General features: G+C 30.2%; 1 protein-coding gene across 1 annotated transcript in view; it reads right to left on the bottom strand.

The window, feature by feature from the left end:
• The window catches only part of LOC113512597 (vesicular glutamate transporter 1), a 71,130-nt gene that overhangs the window by 12,103 nt on the left and 43,221 nt on the right, over window positions 1-15,806 (bottom strand). The window contains exons 4-11 of the mRNA XM_052900142.1: window positions 7,220-7,332; window positions 6,309-6,448; window positions 5,722-5,976; window positions 4,302-4,495; window positions 2,565-2,727; window positions 2,046-2,153; window positions 952-1,137; window positions 311-496 (exon numbers count right to left, since the gene is read on the bottom strand). Coding sequence (XP_052756102.1) covers window positions 311-496; window positions 952-1,137; window positions 2,046-2,153; window positions 2,565-2,727; window positions 4,302-4,495; window positions 5,722-5,976; window positions 6,309-6,448; window positions 7,220-7,332 — 1,345 coding nt within the window. The remainder of the gene's footprint in view (window positions 1-310; window positions 497-951; window positions 1,138-2,045; window positions 2,154-2,564; window positions 2,728-4,301; window positions 4,496-5,721; window positions 5,977-6,308; window positions 6,449-7,219; window positions 7,333-15,806) is intronic.

Raw genomic sequence — 15,806 nt, forward strand, 5'->3', positions numbered from 1 at the left:
TTATTACACTAAATATTAATGAAAAGTGATATAAAAGGCGGTCTTATCGCAAAGCATATATATAATTTATATATACGTTTTACAATTACAAAAACTATCAAATAAAAAATTTCTAAATTTTTTCAGTACATTTCACTGTTCTCCAAACATTTCTCCAAGAATTTTATTTCTCCAAAATTTTGCGAACAGGTAATTTTTTACCCTAAATTGCAAAAAAATACCCTATTTGACAGCACTGTGTTAGACTAGCCGTTATAAATAATTACAATACGAGTTTCTTACTAAATTTAAAAATCTAAATTTATCTTACCCTTTCTTGAGTCATATAGTCTATAACAATCGGTACGAGAAAGCCAGCGATGGTTCCGATGCCATTGGATAGACCCATCAAGATAGAAGCATATCGAGGCGCGATATCCAAGTGGTTTACATTGTACCCAGATATGGCAAAACCACTGCATGCCACTCCCATCGTCAATTCTATGGTTGCCACATACTAGACAAAAAGGAAATATTTATACTAAAAAAAGTTAATATCAATACATATTAACTCTTAGTACGTTAACTGTTTATCCAATGGTCATAAAATTTATCATACACATAGAATTTGAGACAAGGAAAGATATAAAACTAGTAAGCTACTTTTTATTTAGATCATTGAAATGAAGTAGCGGGTAAAAACGAATATAAATAATATTTCAGCTATTCTATAAGTTCATTAAATACTAAAAAAAATTAAATATATATTACGTGTTAATTCTGAAAGAATAATTTTTTAATCGATAGGCTCTCCCTGATTGGTCCCTTATTACTTTTGTCACGAATGATATTATTTCACTAGGGTATTTGTAGTAAGAAAATATCATACATATTTGTTCGTCCGTGTGCTATTTAGAAATAAACATACAAATCATTATAGAAATATAAAAAATAACAATAAATACAAAATACCTTGTTATTGGCGTAAGCCACAAGAACAAAGAAGAAAGCTTCGAGACCAAATCCGCCACAATTGAAGAGTTTTCTTACATTCGTAGTTGTCATGATGTTGTTTTTGCGAAGGTAATCTGCTAGCATACCGCCAATGGGCACTAACGACGTCATTATCAAATGAGGTATCGCCCCTACGAATCCAGACTACAAATAAAATATAAACAATGAATTTACAACACAATACGTTAAGGAGGTCAATTAAAAAAATGTACTATTCTAATGCTATAGATGACTAACATAAAATACACTTAATAAATAGAACATAATTAACCTTCAATTTAAAATTTTAAAAGAATTATTTTTAAAATATGATGGCTGACGACTCACCGAACGAAAAGTTATAAAAATATGAAATCAAACTACTAAATATTGAAGCTCGTGGTACTCTTCATGTATTGGTAGTATGAAGCACGCGTTATCAATCAGTAATTTTACAGCCATATCCTATATTTCAAACCGAAATACAGCCAAGCAGGCACAGCTGCCTAGCTTCAGAAACACGAGTAGGATAAAAGCACCCATGGAGACAACTTTTGTATAGTCGCCCTCAGTTTAATTAATTGTTGCGATGAAATGGAAACAAACGTTAAGGTTTAAGATCAGAAATAAATTACTAACCCAATCCATATTTTTTATGTTATTTATCAAATAAATATATTTATTGCTTATTCAATTCAATTTTTGTTTAATTATCTATCGTGTTTAAAACATATTTCTTTGAATATACATTTTTTTGTTACAAGAACATGATATATTGAATACATACATTATGTAATAAGCTCCCTGTTAAGATATTCTAATAAATTACAGCATGAGGTTCTTCAAAAAAGGATCTTTACCCCTTTTTTGATCGGTTTCTCTAGATCGGTAATGAACACATAATGCCCTAGCATTGCATACATTCATGGGTTACGGTAACCGCTTACTATCAGGCGGACCGTATATTAATTTGCCATCTCAATGTTATCAAAAAACAAGGTACACTATTAAAATAAATATACGAGGAGATATACCTACTCGTATAGAATTAAAAAAAATACATGAATACTTGCCTCAGTAATTTGCATATTGAACCTTGTGTTGAAATATGCGGATTGAAAAATAACTAGCAAGCAAAAGTTCCATGTCCTACAGAAGTTTGCTACAATAATTGCATATACCTAAAACAAAACAAATACAGTAATTAATATTCCTTGTCTTATTGATAAACCTAATTAATTAAAAATAAAGTCTACAGCTTTATTTAATAATAGACTTTCGCTGAGACGACCGTCTCGTATTGGCTAACAGATTAAAGAACTTTTTTAAAGTTATGATTTAATTTCCATTAGACTACTAAATCCTATTGAAGTCAATCAAATGACAGATATACTTAAATAGAGAACACATTAATATTGGACAATTGTCCATTGCCTATAGTATGAACTCTGCTTAGTGAGAGACTGGATGGCATTGTATAACATGAATGAATGAAAACTTTTTATTGTTCCCATCAAAGATCGGTACAAACAAAATGTATTATAATATGATGAACTGTTTTATTCGATAGATATAAGTAAACTACAACTTACTGGTGGCGATGTGGCAAACGCTTTCCATGGTGTAGCCCAAAATCCAGGCATGGCGGCTTGCGTAGCAGTTCCCAATGACTGCTCAATGTAAGTCAGTTCCTTTCCAGAAATATGGGGGTGTTTGCTTGGGCGCTCGAATACAAGCCATAGCCACATTACATACCTTTAGCAGAAAAATAAATGGTTTCATCAGAGGGAAATTGGTACAAAAGGTATTTCCGTAGACTTTGTCCCACCCTTACCGTAAGAACCATTTTTGTTTTATGTTTCAGCCGCGAAAGAGCTATGCTTGCATGGTTGTAATTCGGTTCAGTAAGCCACTTTTTGCGGTGAATTAAAAGAGGCATAACACTATAGGCCGGGGGGAAAGGGATTGTTAGTAATAGAGACTGAGAATCTCATTGTTAGCAATATACCCAACCAAGTCGACCTCCTCGCGGTTCCCCTGGAAACTATCACGGTTAATTCCTGACGAATTCATCATGATGGGCTAACTGCCCTGTTTTCATTCTCATCTATCACAATTCACTGGTGCTCCGCCAGCGTATCCCGTTAGCGCAAACGGGGTTACCACACCATTTTCACTCAAAAAAAATACACTATAGTCCTCAAGAATGGCAACGCATGAAGGCTACCAGGAGTATTACAGAGTATTCTGTGATGTCTATGGTATTCATGGTGACTGTTATGTACAGACGACAGATATCGCTTTCTATTAGGTAAGCTGTCAGTTTGTTTGCTTGTTTGTCATTAAAAGTATCGTAGCCACATATTTTAATAATCGTTATATTTAGTTGTACTTATACTCTCTATATTAAAATATATAAGATCATCGTTATATTCACCAATCTTCAGTACTTACAGGCACTTACAGAATTCAATTCAATTCAATTCAATTCAATTTATTTTATTCGTTACAATATTGCATTGTGTTGAATATTTTTGCAAGTGACAAGAAGATATCGTAAAATATAACAAAACAAAAAAAAAACATGAAACAACAAAATAACCAATAATAATTGTCAAAAAATAACATTACAATCAATTTAAAAGTCATCAGTAAGGCATAAAATAATGAAAGAGTATTTTAAAATTCATCAATTGAGTAGATGCACCTTTCCAACAAAAGAGTATAAAGTTTTATTTTAAAAATTCTCCAATCTTTAATAGTTTTTAATGCAGTGGGTAATTTATTATACAATTTAACCGCTTGAAATTTTGCGCCATGTTTCACTATATTTAGTTTATAAGAACTTATACCAACAAAATCTGTCGATAATCTTATTTATAAGTGAATAATGTTATTATGTATATATTAATAATTGGGAATAGGTAGATATTATTTGCTATAATTTTCTTTACCTATACCAATAATAAAGTACCGCGCTCATAATTTACTGTTCATCTCAAAGATTGACTGGTAGAAAATGCTACTAGCATTAAGTTTACCTTTTGTACCATATTCCCTTTTAGTTAACAATTTTATTTAAATAAGTAAATAAAAGAAAAAAATTGGTATGTCATTTAAAACTGTTCGTGTGTATATAATTTATATTTTCAAAGATGTTCCCGTTGATAAAACGTGATAACAAACCCAAATAATAATAAATTTAAATTTTAAAAAAGTCAAATAATAGATTCACTATAAAGATAAGAGTCACATCTGAGTATCCCATTTAAGAACATAGTTGTAGATACATACATTTATTTTCATAGAACGCTTGGAGAAATACTCACCAAATTACACCAGATACTCCATAAAAGTAAAATGGGGCTTGCCAAGCAATGTAATCGGTAAGTAAACCCGAGAGAGGCATGCCAATGACAATTCCAGCATAAGTACCGCAGAAGGCCAGGGTAGCTAGCCTAGACCGCTCCAGTGGTGGTGCCCACATTCTCCAGATACCATGACACGATGGATATGTGACACCCTAAAATAAAATCACACAAAAAAATTTTGATAGGTAAATCTTTTGATAATAAACTCTTTCACGATGCTTTTAATAGGCACGACGAGTATTATGTAGGCATATGTTTAGTAGTTATTTTGCTTATTAGGTTTATCTATTTATGGTACAGAAGTTAAATTTCTATGTAACTTCTGTACCATAAATAACGTATGCTAAGAGATATATCTGGTCCATGAAAGTTTTCAGTCATAGAAGAAATACTATCAAATAAATATTTCTCAATCATATTTTTAAATATAATGTCGTCATTGTCGTAGTATACTGACGGATCATTATATGTAATATTCGTCAGATCAGTCAGTATTCTACGACTATGACGATGTGTGTAAGTCTCGCTGAGGTTACGTTTGTCAAGCATTTATTTGTTACACGTTTTAATAATCTTTTCAAATATGATATTTTACACTCTAATGATATAAATTACTAACGCAACAATTCACAAAAATATATTAAAAATAATAATAAGAACATCTGAATATACAATAATTTCAAAGAATATTACGATCAATACTATATTCAATAGGATATAGTACTGGCATTGACGAATCAGCTAAGCTGAGATACACGGAGGAGCAAATACGTCACCATAGCAACGGAGGGTTTGATAATCCTAAAGAGGCTTTGTACTCCGGGAAACGATGATGACGATTGCAATTGAAGATCGGTATCAAAAGATATTCGATAAATCGACGAATATCACGTAGAAATCAAAATTATATAATCTAAACCAATATATCTATTCTTATCATCATCATCATCATTTTATCTACTTATAACAACAAATTGTCTTTAGTTTAAACATCAAATTATTTATGCTAAGAATAAAAGACAAGTAAGTAGATTATAAGCAGTACAAAATAAATGCAGAATTTAGTTTACACAAAGTACAAAACGAAGGGGAGTGTTGAATCCAAACGTGACGTGTCGTACATTTTATACGGAGTTGGTTTCAAAATTTGAAGCATCAATAATAAGCATGATTATGCACAGTCACGTAGTGAATGCCAAATGTCCCAAAATTTAAACGAAGATGTAACATCATATGTTACATCCTCATTTCTACCCTCCGACATGTTTATTACGTAAAATAAAAATAATTCACAATTTCAAGTGACTAGTTAATAGGTGTAAAATAAAACTAATTAGAATTAACTAAAAACGTACAAATATGTTATAAAATAACTTGCCTCAACAAATCCCTGGGCAACTTTTATTAATACAACAGCAGCGGGTCCTATAGACATGGCGCCAGGTATCGCCATATTGAAAAGAGCCGACATGGCAATAGCGGCACCGAAAATCTTGTTTGCTGGATACATAGATGCAAGAAAGCCCCCGGGTACTTGAGTGATGAGGTATCCAATGAAATATGACGAGTCTATTGACGATTCTACTTCTACATTCCATTCGAAAGGTGTATCTTCTTTGACACCAGACGAAGTCTGAAAAAAAGTTAAATGAAGTTAAAATTATTTAAAAATTTTATAAATTTATTCATTATTTTGAAAGATCCGTAAGTTTGAGACCTCTAATTCACATAATAATAATTTAAGATAATTTAAGATAATAATTTAACATAAATAGGTAACATAATACAAAATAAAAACTCTCGAAAATATCTTTTTATATATATGTACAAAAAATAAGTTATTCATTAAACCTCCAACAGAATTTCCAATTCAAAGCGGTCAGTCAAGAAGTTTCTTTCAAACAATCTTCATTCAAGCACTTTTAAACTTTTCTCATTAAGAAAAGACCGGCATTTAGTACTCACATTATGTTTCTCGGTCATCTTGAGCTTTGCCATACTCATGTTGCATCTCATACCAAACATTATACTGAAACCGAAACATGCGAGCAGAGCAACAGTGTACCGCGCTGTAAGGCAGGGGCACTCGGCGCGGACATATTTATCTATTTTCAGAAAAAAAAACATATTTTGAAATTTATTGAGAACTACATGTTACAACACACTCCTACTCTTACATAATATACAAATAATCACAATTATAATGTAAAATATATTCAAATATTTTTTTAAATTACTTTTTTCTTAAATCATTATTCAGTTTACTGTTTTAAAAAAATAGTTATATAAAATTGTGATTATCATGTTTTTTTTTTCTATGCCAGAAAATATAGTTCCAAATGAGAACTCAGGTTCGATCTCGATTGAGTCAGAATAAAAGCCACAGATATTACAGTACACTAGGCACTAGATGTGAAACGTTTAGTCTGTACAGAAAAGATTTTTCTGTTGTAAACAATTATTCTCCTAGGAGTAAGTTTATTATTTACTATCGTTATAACATGGATATATTATAAGAATTAACACATTAAATAAAGCTTTAAAACTTTGTAATAATTAACAAATTATTACAACATAAATAAACAGTATTTAAATTAATGATTGGAGACTTAACGCGACCCAATCACAGGTAAATAATACGAACACACCTGATTTTTATTGCCGCTGTATCATGACATTAAATTAGGTAGGTATAAAGGTACTAGTTACCTATAATCGCATCCCGTTTGTAGATATATATGTATAAACAACACAGCAGTTTATAATTTACTAAAAATAAACAGTAATAAGCAATTTAAATAAGGTTTTTACGAAATAATAGTATATCAAAATTATAATTTAATGTGTACTCTTAAATATGACAGAACGTAACAAACCTATAGGTCGCGGAGGAGGTCGATCGGGAGATGGTGGAGTTTCCAGATCTTCGCCATCGTACATCTGATCGTATCCCTTCTGGTCCACATGAAAGTTTTCATACTGGGCGTTTCTGAAATGTACAAACTCTATTAACAATGACATATAGATAAATATTATTTTAACATTTTTACAAAAATTTAAACGGGATTGCAATTCAGCAATATGTTCTATAGGTTTGCTCACATTACCTGAATAAATAAAAGCGTCGACTATTTCAACTGTGAAACATAAAGCACTCGTAACTATTAAATCTAAGGTAATCCGATTAATTCACTGATTCAAATACTATAGTGGAAAGGCTCGAAGGAGCTATAAGGTGTTACTATTGATGCTATTACCTACTACTTATTACAAAACTCTCATAGAATTGGCAAATAACCATATGATCATCATTGTTTGTTACTTTCATAAATATGCGCATGTGTATGCGATTTGTAGCGGTCTTTAATTAATTCAGTATTTTATACAGTAATTTATACTAATTATTTCCAATTAATAAAATTATAAATGCTTCACATTTAATTTCGTATACTCGTAACTTTGACATTTAAACGAAATCACTGGTAAAAATTAATACATAAATTAATAAAAAGTAAATTTAAATTTAAAACACTAGATCTGAAGAATGTTTCTATTACGATCTATACCTACATATGTAGTAACTTAGATATGTTCAGCTCTCATTTTGTTTTTAATTAAAATGTATTGAAGTCGACGCATCGACAAGGGAAATAGAATTAAAAGCGCTATCGTTGTAATAGGACGACAAGTGAATTTGCACCTGCAACACTCGTGTAGGTACTCTGTAAATAAATATCGTCGTGGCGTTCTATCATTTTTAGCGATATTGCTTTTATATGATTAATTATTTATTGATTTATATCATATTCAAACATTTATAATTTAGTACTGTAAAGTTAATAACTTGTATTCAAGAATACAAAAACTTAATAAAAACCTCATAAAAATATGTTATAAAATTGCAATTAGACGATGTCTATATATTTAAAATATTTAGACATTTAAGAAAAACTGACATCAAGGGTAACAGCAATTATCAGAATGTTGTCTGTTTGTATGTTTATACAGATCAAGGAAAACTACTACATCAAATTGGAAGAGGAAGAATTGAATTTCTGAAGACCAAAGTTTAAATCCGGTGTACATTTTATTTTAATATGCCACCTAAAAGGGGTCTATTTCATTGCCTTTCCTACTTTTAAAACCCACGCATATGAAATCGCGGGCAAAAGCTAGAACAAATAATAGTATTATTTCTAAAAGTCTCATATGGTCTACTTTATTATATCTAAATGTTTATATATGTGTAGATATATTAAGTTATATTCTTCAATATCTCTCCATAAATCATTTGATGTTATAGTTAAAATTAGCGTAAACACTCTACATAGCGCTGGGTGTAAAGCAAGCATTATGCTGGCGGATTGAATTATCTTTAATGTTACACGTTGTTACGATTCATTGTTTGCAAATTAATTGAACATATGGAAAACTGTAAAAATTTAAAATCGATGGTCATAATATCAAAGACAAAAAATATTGGCAATAGATATGGGAATGAACCAGATGTAACTTATATCTTGATGTATAAAGAACTACATATTGGAAAAAATTATCAAGCATGTCAGTAGTGCCAACTTCTAAGATCTATTTTTCCTCACATCTGTCTTTAACCAAATTAATCAATTTTATAGTATAACGGGTCACTTAATTGTAGTCTATTATTTAATTTTGATGTAATTTTTTTTATATTCAATTCGTTGAATTGCTACTAATGTTTAGTGATATACAATATTAAATTATATTCACGGTCTTGAAATAAAATTCTGCAAGAATTTTGTGGGTTAAATATAATTAAAAAAATACCCTAATAAATATATTAAACTTTAATATATTTGGCAAAATGTAAATTTGTCAAATATTATATTTTACACAACGACGAACATTCAACAATTGCTTCTGATTACCCCATCATAGATGTATCATCAACGTATAGTTGTGACATATAGGTGTGAAAATGACAACATAGCGAAAGAGTTGTCGCTAAACAATATCTTATTATAAACATTTCTACGCATATAATAAAATAAAACCATACATTATTAAAAGTACAATATGACATAATTTATGCGGCAAAACCAACAAACAAATCGCGCTATCCAAAATCATCGGAGTGTAAATTCATTTTTACGCTGACAAAAGTAATAAATGTGGCTATCTGTTCGCGCCCCCTATTTAACGACACAGCGACGTCAGTAATGAATCGTCGCATAAAAGGCATAACCAAGTGGAAACGGCCCCTGCATCTATCGGTTCCCTGGTAATGCGTTTAGCTCCAGACTGACGCACGAGATGCGACGTCAACAGTCACGTCAAATCCAACTAGCGATCTAATTATTCACTTATATGATGGCCGAGAAAAGAAGATATTATTTTTATATGCTATACAATAATATGTATATTTCGCATGTAGATAACCCCATTACGTTTGACTATTTCTTTTTTTTGGTTCTCGTTAAATAAACGAAATTTTTCCAACAGATAAATCCGTCTGTGCACCAAGAGGTTGTATTTTTTTGTAATTTCTTTTTTGTGAATGTTATGTTTTATAATAGGTATAGTTTTAAAAAAGGAATAATTAAATATGAATATTACAATAATACGTATAATAATACCTACCCAATAATTTTATGTTTTTATTAAAATTGTAGAATCAAATCTGATGAATAATTTCCTAATAAAAAACTTTTTAAATTACCATTTAGGGCGAAAACATATACAAAAAAATAGGGAAGAAAACCCCTATGGTCAATTGCTGTCAACTGTCAGTAACTTATAATAAATATGTATACCTGTGGTAATCGTTGATATTTCCTATCAGAACTATGTTGGCCATATGATATATTAATAAGCCTAACATTTTAGTAGCTATATTTAATCATAATTTATAAAGATAAAAACTTAGATAACTGTTTTGTTAAAACTTCGCCCCCGTAATGGAAGCCGCGCCGTCCCGCGCTTCCTCGCGCCACGACATTGTCATTGTTCCGCTAATGCACCCCAAATACTGTGTCTATAATTATGTGACGTCACTCAAAATGTAGTAATTACTGTTTAGTCCCTGTGAGTTTACGCTCCGATAATAGATACCGTCATTTTGTCGTTTAACTTTATACTAAATAGAGTTAAAGCTTTTAGTACCTACGCCATTTTGAATACTGGGTTCGATGATATTGGGGGTTCTGTTATAAATGTACTTTGTAGTCAATTACCTATATATTATCTTTTAATATATTAACTTTGCTTTCGCCACTTTTATTAATACAAGTAAGAGAGTAAAAAAAGAAAAAATAAATATTAAAGTATAAGACTCTCTTATAACGTTAACTCTGAGTTATGACTTAACGCAGTCATAGCGTCACTTCATAGTTCTACTGCTCTTGGCAACTTTGTCTTTGACGGTATATTACATTTAAAAGTAATGCATTGATAAGGTATGTATATTCTAAAATTAAAAGTAAAACAAATATTCTCATTAAAATACTTAGAGCGCCAGGAATTTTTTAAATATTATCTTGTTATGGTTATAGTCATGAAAACAAAAATAAAAAATAAGACCAATAAAAATAAATAAAAATATTTTTTACTTCCTATGATATCTAATGTGACAGGTGCAAGTCTTTATTGGTAAATTCTAATGTTCTCATAAATAATTAAAACATGGTTTCAATTGGTCTATATCAGGGTTTCACAGAGTTTTAGTGTTTCAAAGTGAGTTACGCTCACCACTTGTAATACACAAGTTAAACATAGAAGTATGCAATAAAATTTACGTAATGGCAACATCTTGACTGATTCACACTTGATTTCACACAGTGAATTATATTCTTCACTAATACAGGCATAACTACATATAGGCGATCAAATAATCAAAATAAAACAAAGCAAAATTTCTCCGAGTAGCGATAAAAATGACATTGATCTATCGCTCTTTTGTACTTCTATTTTTAATAAAACGCCGTCTTTGTTCTATTGATAATCAGTTTTTTTAAGGATCGCAATGATCTTGAAAACCTATATATGTGTTTATGTGTAGTGTATTTATGTGTAGTTTGAGAAATTCTGGTATATATATATATATATATATATATATATATATATATATATAAACTGATAGTTTATTTATACATATATAAATATTATTATTAAATAAACAACTATGACTAGATAAAACTAATAAATAAAATAAAAAATATTAATTTCGCTGAAGTGAAAATTTATTATAGAATTATTATTGCCTTGAAATTGCTTATGCGTGATACAATTTAAATATTACACAACTAGAAACAGTTAATTTCCATAATTACCAACTTTACGCAAAAAAAATTATGTAGTTTTTTCCTGCTTACTATTGTTTATCATCTCATATGAAACTGCTGCAATGCACATCTTTCTCTTCTTTTTACATATAATTAAACAGTTAATGCAATTCACGACTCTTCGAAGACAGAGCTCCTGGATCAGACGTGAAGAGCAAGGGTGGAGGAAGGAGGGTGTATTGCGTAGATCACAATATGCACTTGAACATTCCCCACTATGAATACCTATAGAGACCAGAGAGGAACGCCGCAGTTTCTTAATTAATTAATTAACGCCTCAGGTCACGAGTGCCAGTTTAATTACCATATTGAAATTGTATTTTATTAGAAATTTATACACATTTGCTATATAATGTAACTTTTTTTAAAAAAAAAAAATAAAGAATGTAAGATATAGCAAAGAAACTAAATGGTTCGTTCGTTGAGGACTAAAGGTTTATAGTTATAATTCTTATTTAATATATATATAAATGGATGCGGATTACGCAGTCTGACAAAAACAGGAAAACAGATAATAAATAATGTTGATTTGGTTTTACCTTTATAATATATTATAATATTGTCTGTAAATATATTACAATCTTTTAACTCCGGCCCTGGTATAGCACGTGGGCGGGGGTAGCCATTACACCCCGCGAGACCACCCTCTCTAATTGATTTACAATTGTCGGTTAAATTTGTTTCCCGACCACCCTCTGTGATCAGGATCAACGATCGCAAATGCTTAGGTTCGGGACCCAATAGTCAAATGAGAAAAAAGAAATCGACATTTTTTAGTTATCAGCAAGAAAGGGGTGCCGACACAGAAATACATCATTTAATAAATTGTAACGTCAAATAATATTGTTAAGAATGTTAAAAATATCTCTATGAAGTAACTATCATAGTACCAATAATTTTTTTAACATGTCGATTGTTCTGCTTTGTTTTAAACGCTTCTCTCAAAAAAGAAAAATGTTGATTTTTATGTTCAAAAAAGGAAGAGAAATATGAAAAGCGAACTCCTCATATTACATTCTTATTACCACTATTTATTTTGTATTTAAAAACATCAAATCAAAAGCGACAAATGCAGAAACGACTTTATTGATCATAAAATCACCCTATTTAAAATTTCGTCCTCTATATAAACCTATCATTGCTCACAACCACAAGTGTCTACATATAACTAACTAACTTTTGCAGCTGCCCCGCTATAACGGTCAAGGACAGCCAAACATATCTTGGCTTAACTATAGATAGTAAGTTTAATTGGAGTAAACACATCGAAAAAATTTGTAACAAATTAAGACAATTTTTAGCTAATATAGTCATCCTTAGACACCGAATTCCCTTTAAAGTAAAACTGATGCTGTATAATTCATTGGTCGAATCTTATGTTCAATATGGGTTGTCAAGTTATGGCCGCACTTATAAAACATATTTAAATGATATTTTTAAACTTCAACGTAGAATTTTAAGAACTATTGTATTTCCCAAAATTAAGATGCAGTATTATGACGATGATACTGGTCTTTTTCGACATTGCAATATTTTACTTGTACATCTACAATTTAAATACACATTTCTTAAGGAAAACTTTTTTAACAATAAATATTGGAACGAAATTAATCATGTTGTATATACGAGGGCGGTCGCACGGAAGCAACTTTGTACCAATAGCGCTCGCGTAAATAACTGTTATGGTGAGCGTACGGCTGACTACCTGGTTCCTCGATTTATTAATGAACTACCCACCGATGTACGAGATAATATTACTATTAGCAACATCAAGTGTAAATTAAAACGATACTTCTTGCATGGTTTTAATACAATCTAAATAATTTTAATGTATTTAGTATTAATATAAACCTACGTGGTTTCTAAATGCTAATGGAACATAAATTCTGTAACTTGCATTTTTATTGATAATAAAATAAAAAAATAAAAAAATTAAATTTGTTTTATTTCGCAATTACACTGCCAACATTTAAATGAAAACTAATTAGAAAAAATATTAAAATCCCTAGATTACATATATTACATATCAACCGAATATCGAAGCAAATACAATGTGCTTTTGTTTGCCTTCAATTTTTATGATATTTGTTAGCTACTCCGGCTACGGAGTGGGAAAATAATATTTATATTTGTGGTATATAGATTACGTACGGAATAAAAAATATCAACTAAGTTACGAGTAACAGGTTCTATTAAGTATATAAATTATTAGACACAAAGTAATTCGGACAATCAACTGGCGAGTGTCAACTAAAAAGAAAGAGCGGTGCGTGGTGAATAAAACATGTAATAAATAAAATGTACGAAACGTAACGACCTATTATGTAGGTTTACTTCTATGTTTGATCGTATAATTTATCATTTAAAGCGGACCCGTGTATTATAAGACATATTCTAGATATTAATAATGCCCGTCTATTTAACCGTAACACCAAAATATGAGTTAATTAATATATGTATAAGATATTTCTTGTGTTCAAAATAAAAAGTTAATTGCATGCAAAAATACATAGATAAGACAAATTAATACAGAAAAGTGTATAAACGAAACGATCTCGCATTTCGACACTCGGAAACATAATAGAGTTATGACAAAAATGGCGAGTCGAGCCAAGAAATATTACTTGGCGAACCCGAGACGCTTGTTAGCGCCTCCTTTTATTTATGACCAGATTTATTTTATGGCCGTTCACGGATACTCACTGAATCGAATTAGGTATAAATATACAATCAAAATAATATCGTCTATTTCGGAAGATGAAAACTATCTTACTTTTTTTTGTTATTAGTAAATAATAGGTATAAGTGTGACATTCTGTATTACTTGTATCGACTTTTCGAATTTTGTTTCCGAACTCGATATTATTCCTTATTCTGTTTCTCATAACTATCACTATCAAGTTGAAAACTAGTCGAGCATCACTAAATTTAAAACATAAGTAAAATCGATATAAATAATTACAAAATAATAAATATATTCATGACAAAATTTGAGTCACTTCGATAAAAAAAATTATGAAAACAGCAAACAGTTTATTGAATTTTTAAAAATATTATTATAAGCGAAATTTATATTAACTCTTTAATAGCGTAATAATTGCTTTGTATTTACGACTGTAATAGTAGGATATAATCACGAATATATCAGCATAGACCAAAATTATAATACTTATTTACATACTAACCTATTTAGCAGTTTAGACATAAATTTATTTCCAATATGATATTAATATAAATGGAATTTTATATGCAAATACAATAAAATTTATTAAAAATTCCTAATATACATATACGTACATATAAGTACTATTTTATATATATGTAACACACATATTAAACTTGTCTGATTGTTATTAAAGTAACAGACAATCGTAAATAGCTATTAAATTAAACTCTATCATTGTTTTTACATGTACCTAAGAGTTCTTATACTCGTTTTCCGGGATGCATATTACCGGTATATTAATAGTATAAATCAAAAAGTAAAGAATGAACGTGCTTTCATTCGATTTTGCCACAAATATAAATATTATTTTCCCACTCCGTAGCCGGAGTAGCTAACAAATATCATAAAAATTGAAGGCAAACAAAAGCACGTTGTATTTGCTTCGATATTCGGTTGGTTCTTATTCTCTTTTCCCCTAATCTGGTAACAAGCGCGGACCTCACGTCCCGATCTCAACTCTGTTGTTTCTTGATTTTACCAGATCTATTACTACAATTGTTCGTATAGGAAGGAATAAGTAATACAAAGGCTAACGTTGGGTTAGAGCAGTGAAACATATTTCTAAAAAAAAATAAACAACAAATATATTGTATATTTTAGAAATCTAAATAACAATTTTTATATTTAAAAAGTTACAAACAATAATACTTTAATATAAGTTTTCCTCTTTAATAGCTATTTATTTGTCAATTATTTCTCTTAAAGATTTATAGGTAATACGTGGGACACTCGGAAAGTTTTACGGCATTAAAAAAAATGTTATATAGGTAAATATATTTTTATCACATTTTTTCAAAGTACCCGCCTAAAACAGTAAACCACCAGCCTCTATATAAAATTTCATGCGTCTGAACCAGTTTTCGAAACACTTTTTCCAGTCCGCCGCAGACACCTCGTTTACAGCCTGCTCGAAAGCAT

The sequence above is a fragment of the Galleria mellonella genome, unplaced genomic scaffold, assembly GCF_026898425.1.
Source record: "Galleria mellonella isolate WM207_F2 unplaced genomic scaffold, CSIRO_AGI_GalMel_v1 utg64, whole genome shotgun sequence".
NCBI lineage: Eukaryota > Metazoa > Arthropoda > Insecta > Lepidoptera > Pyralidae > Galleria > Galleria mellonella.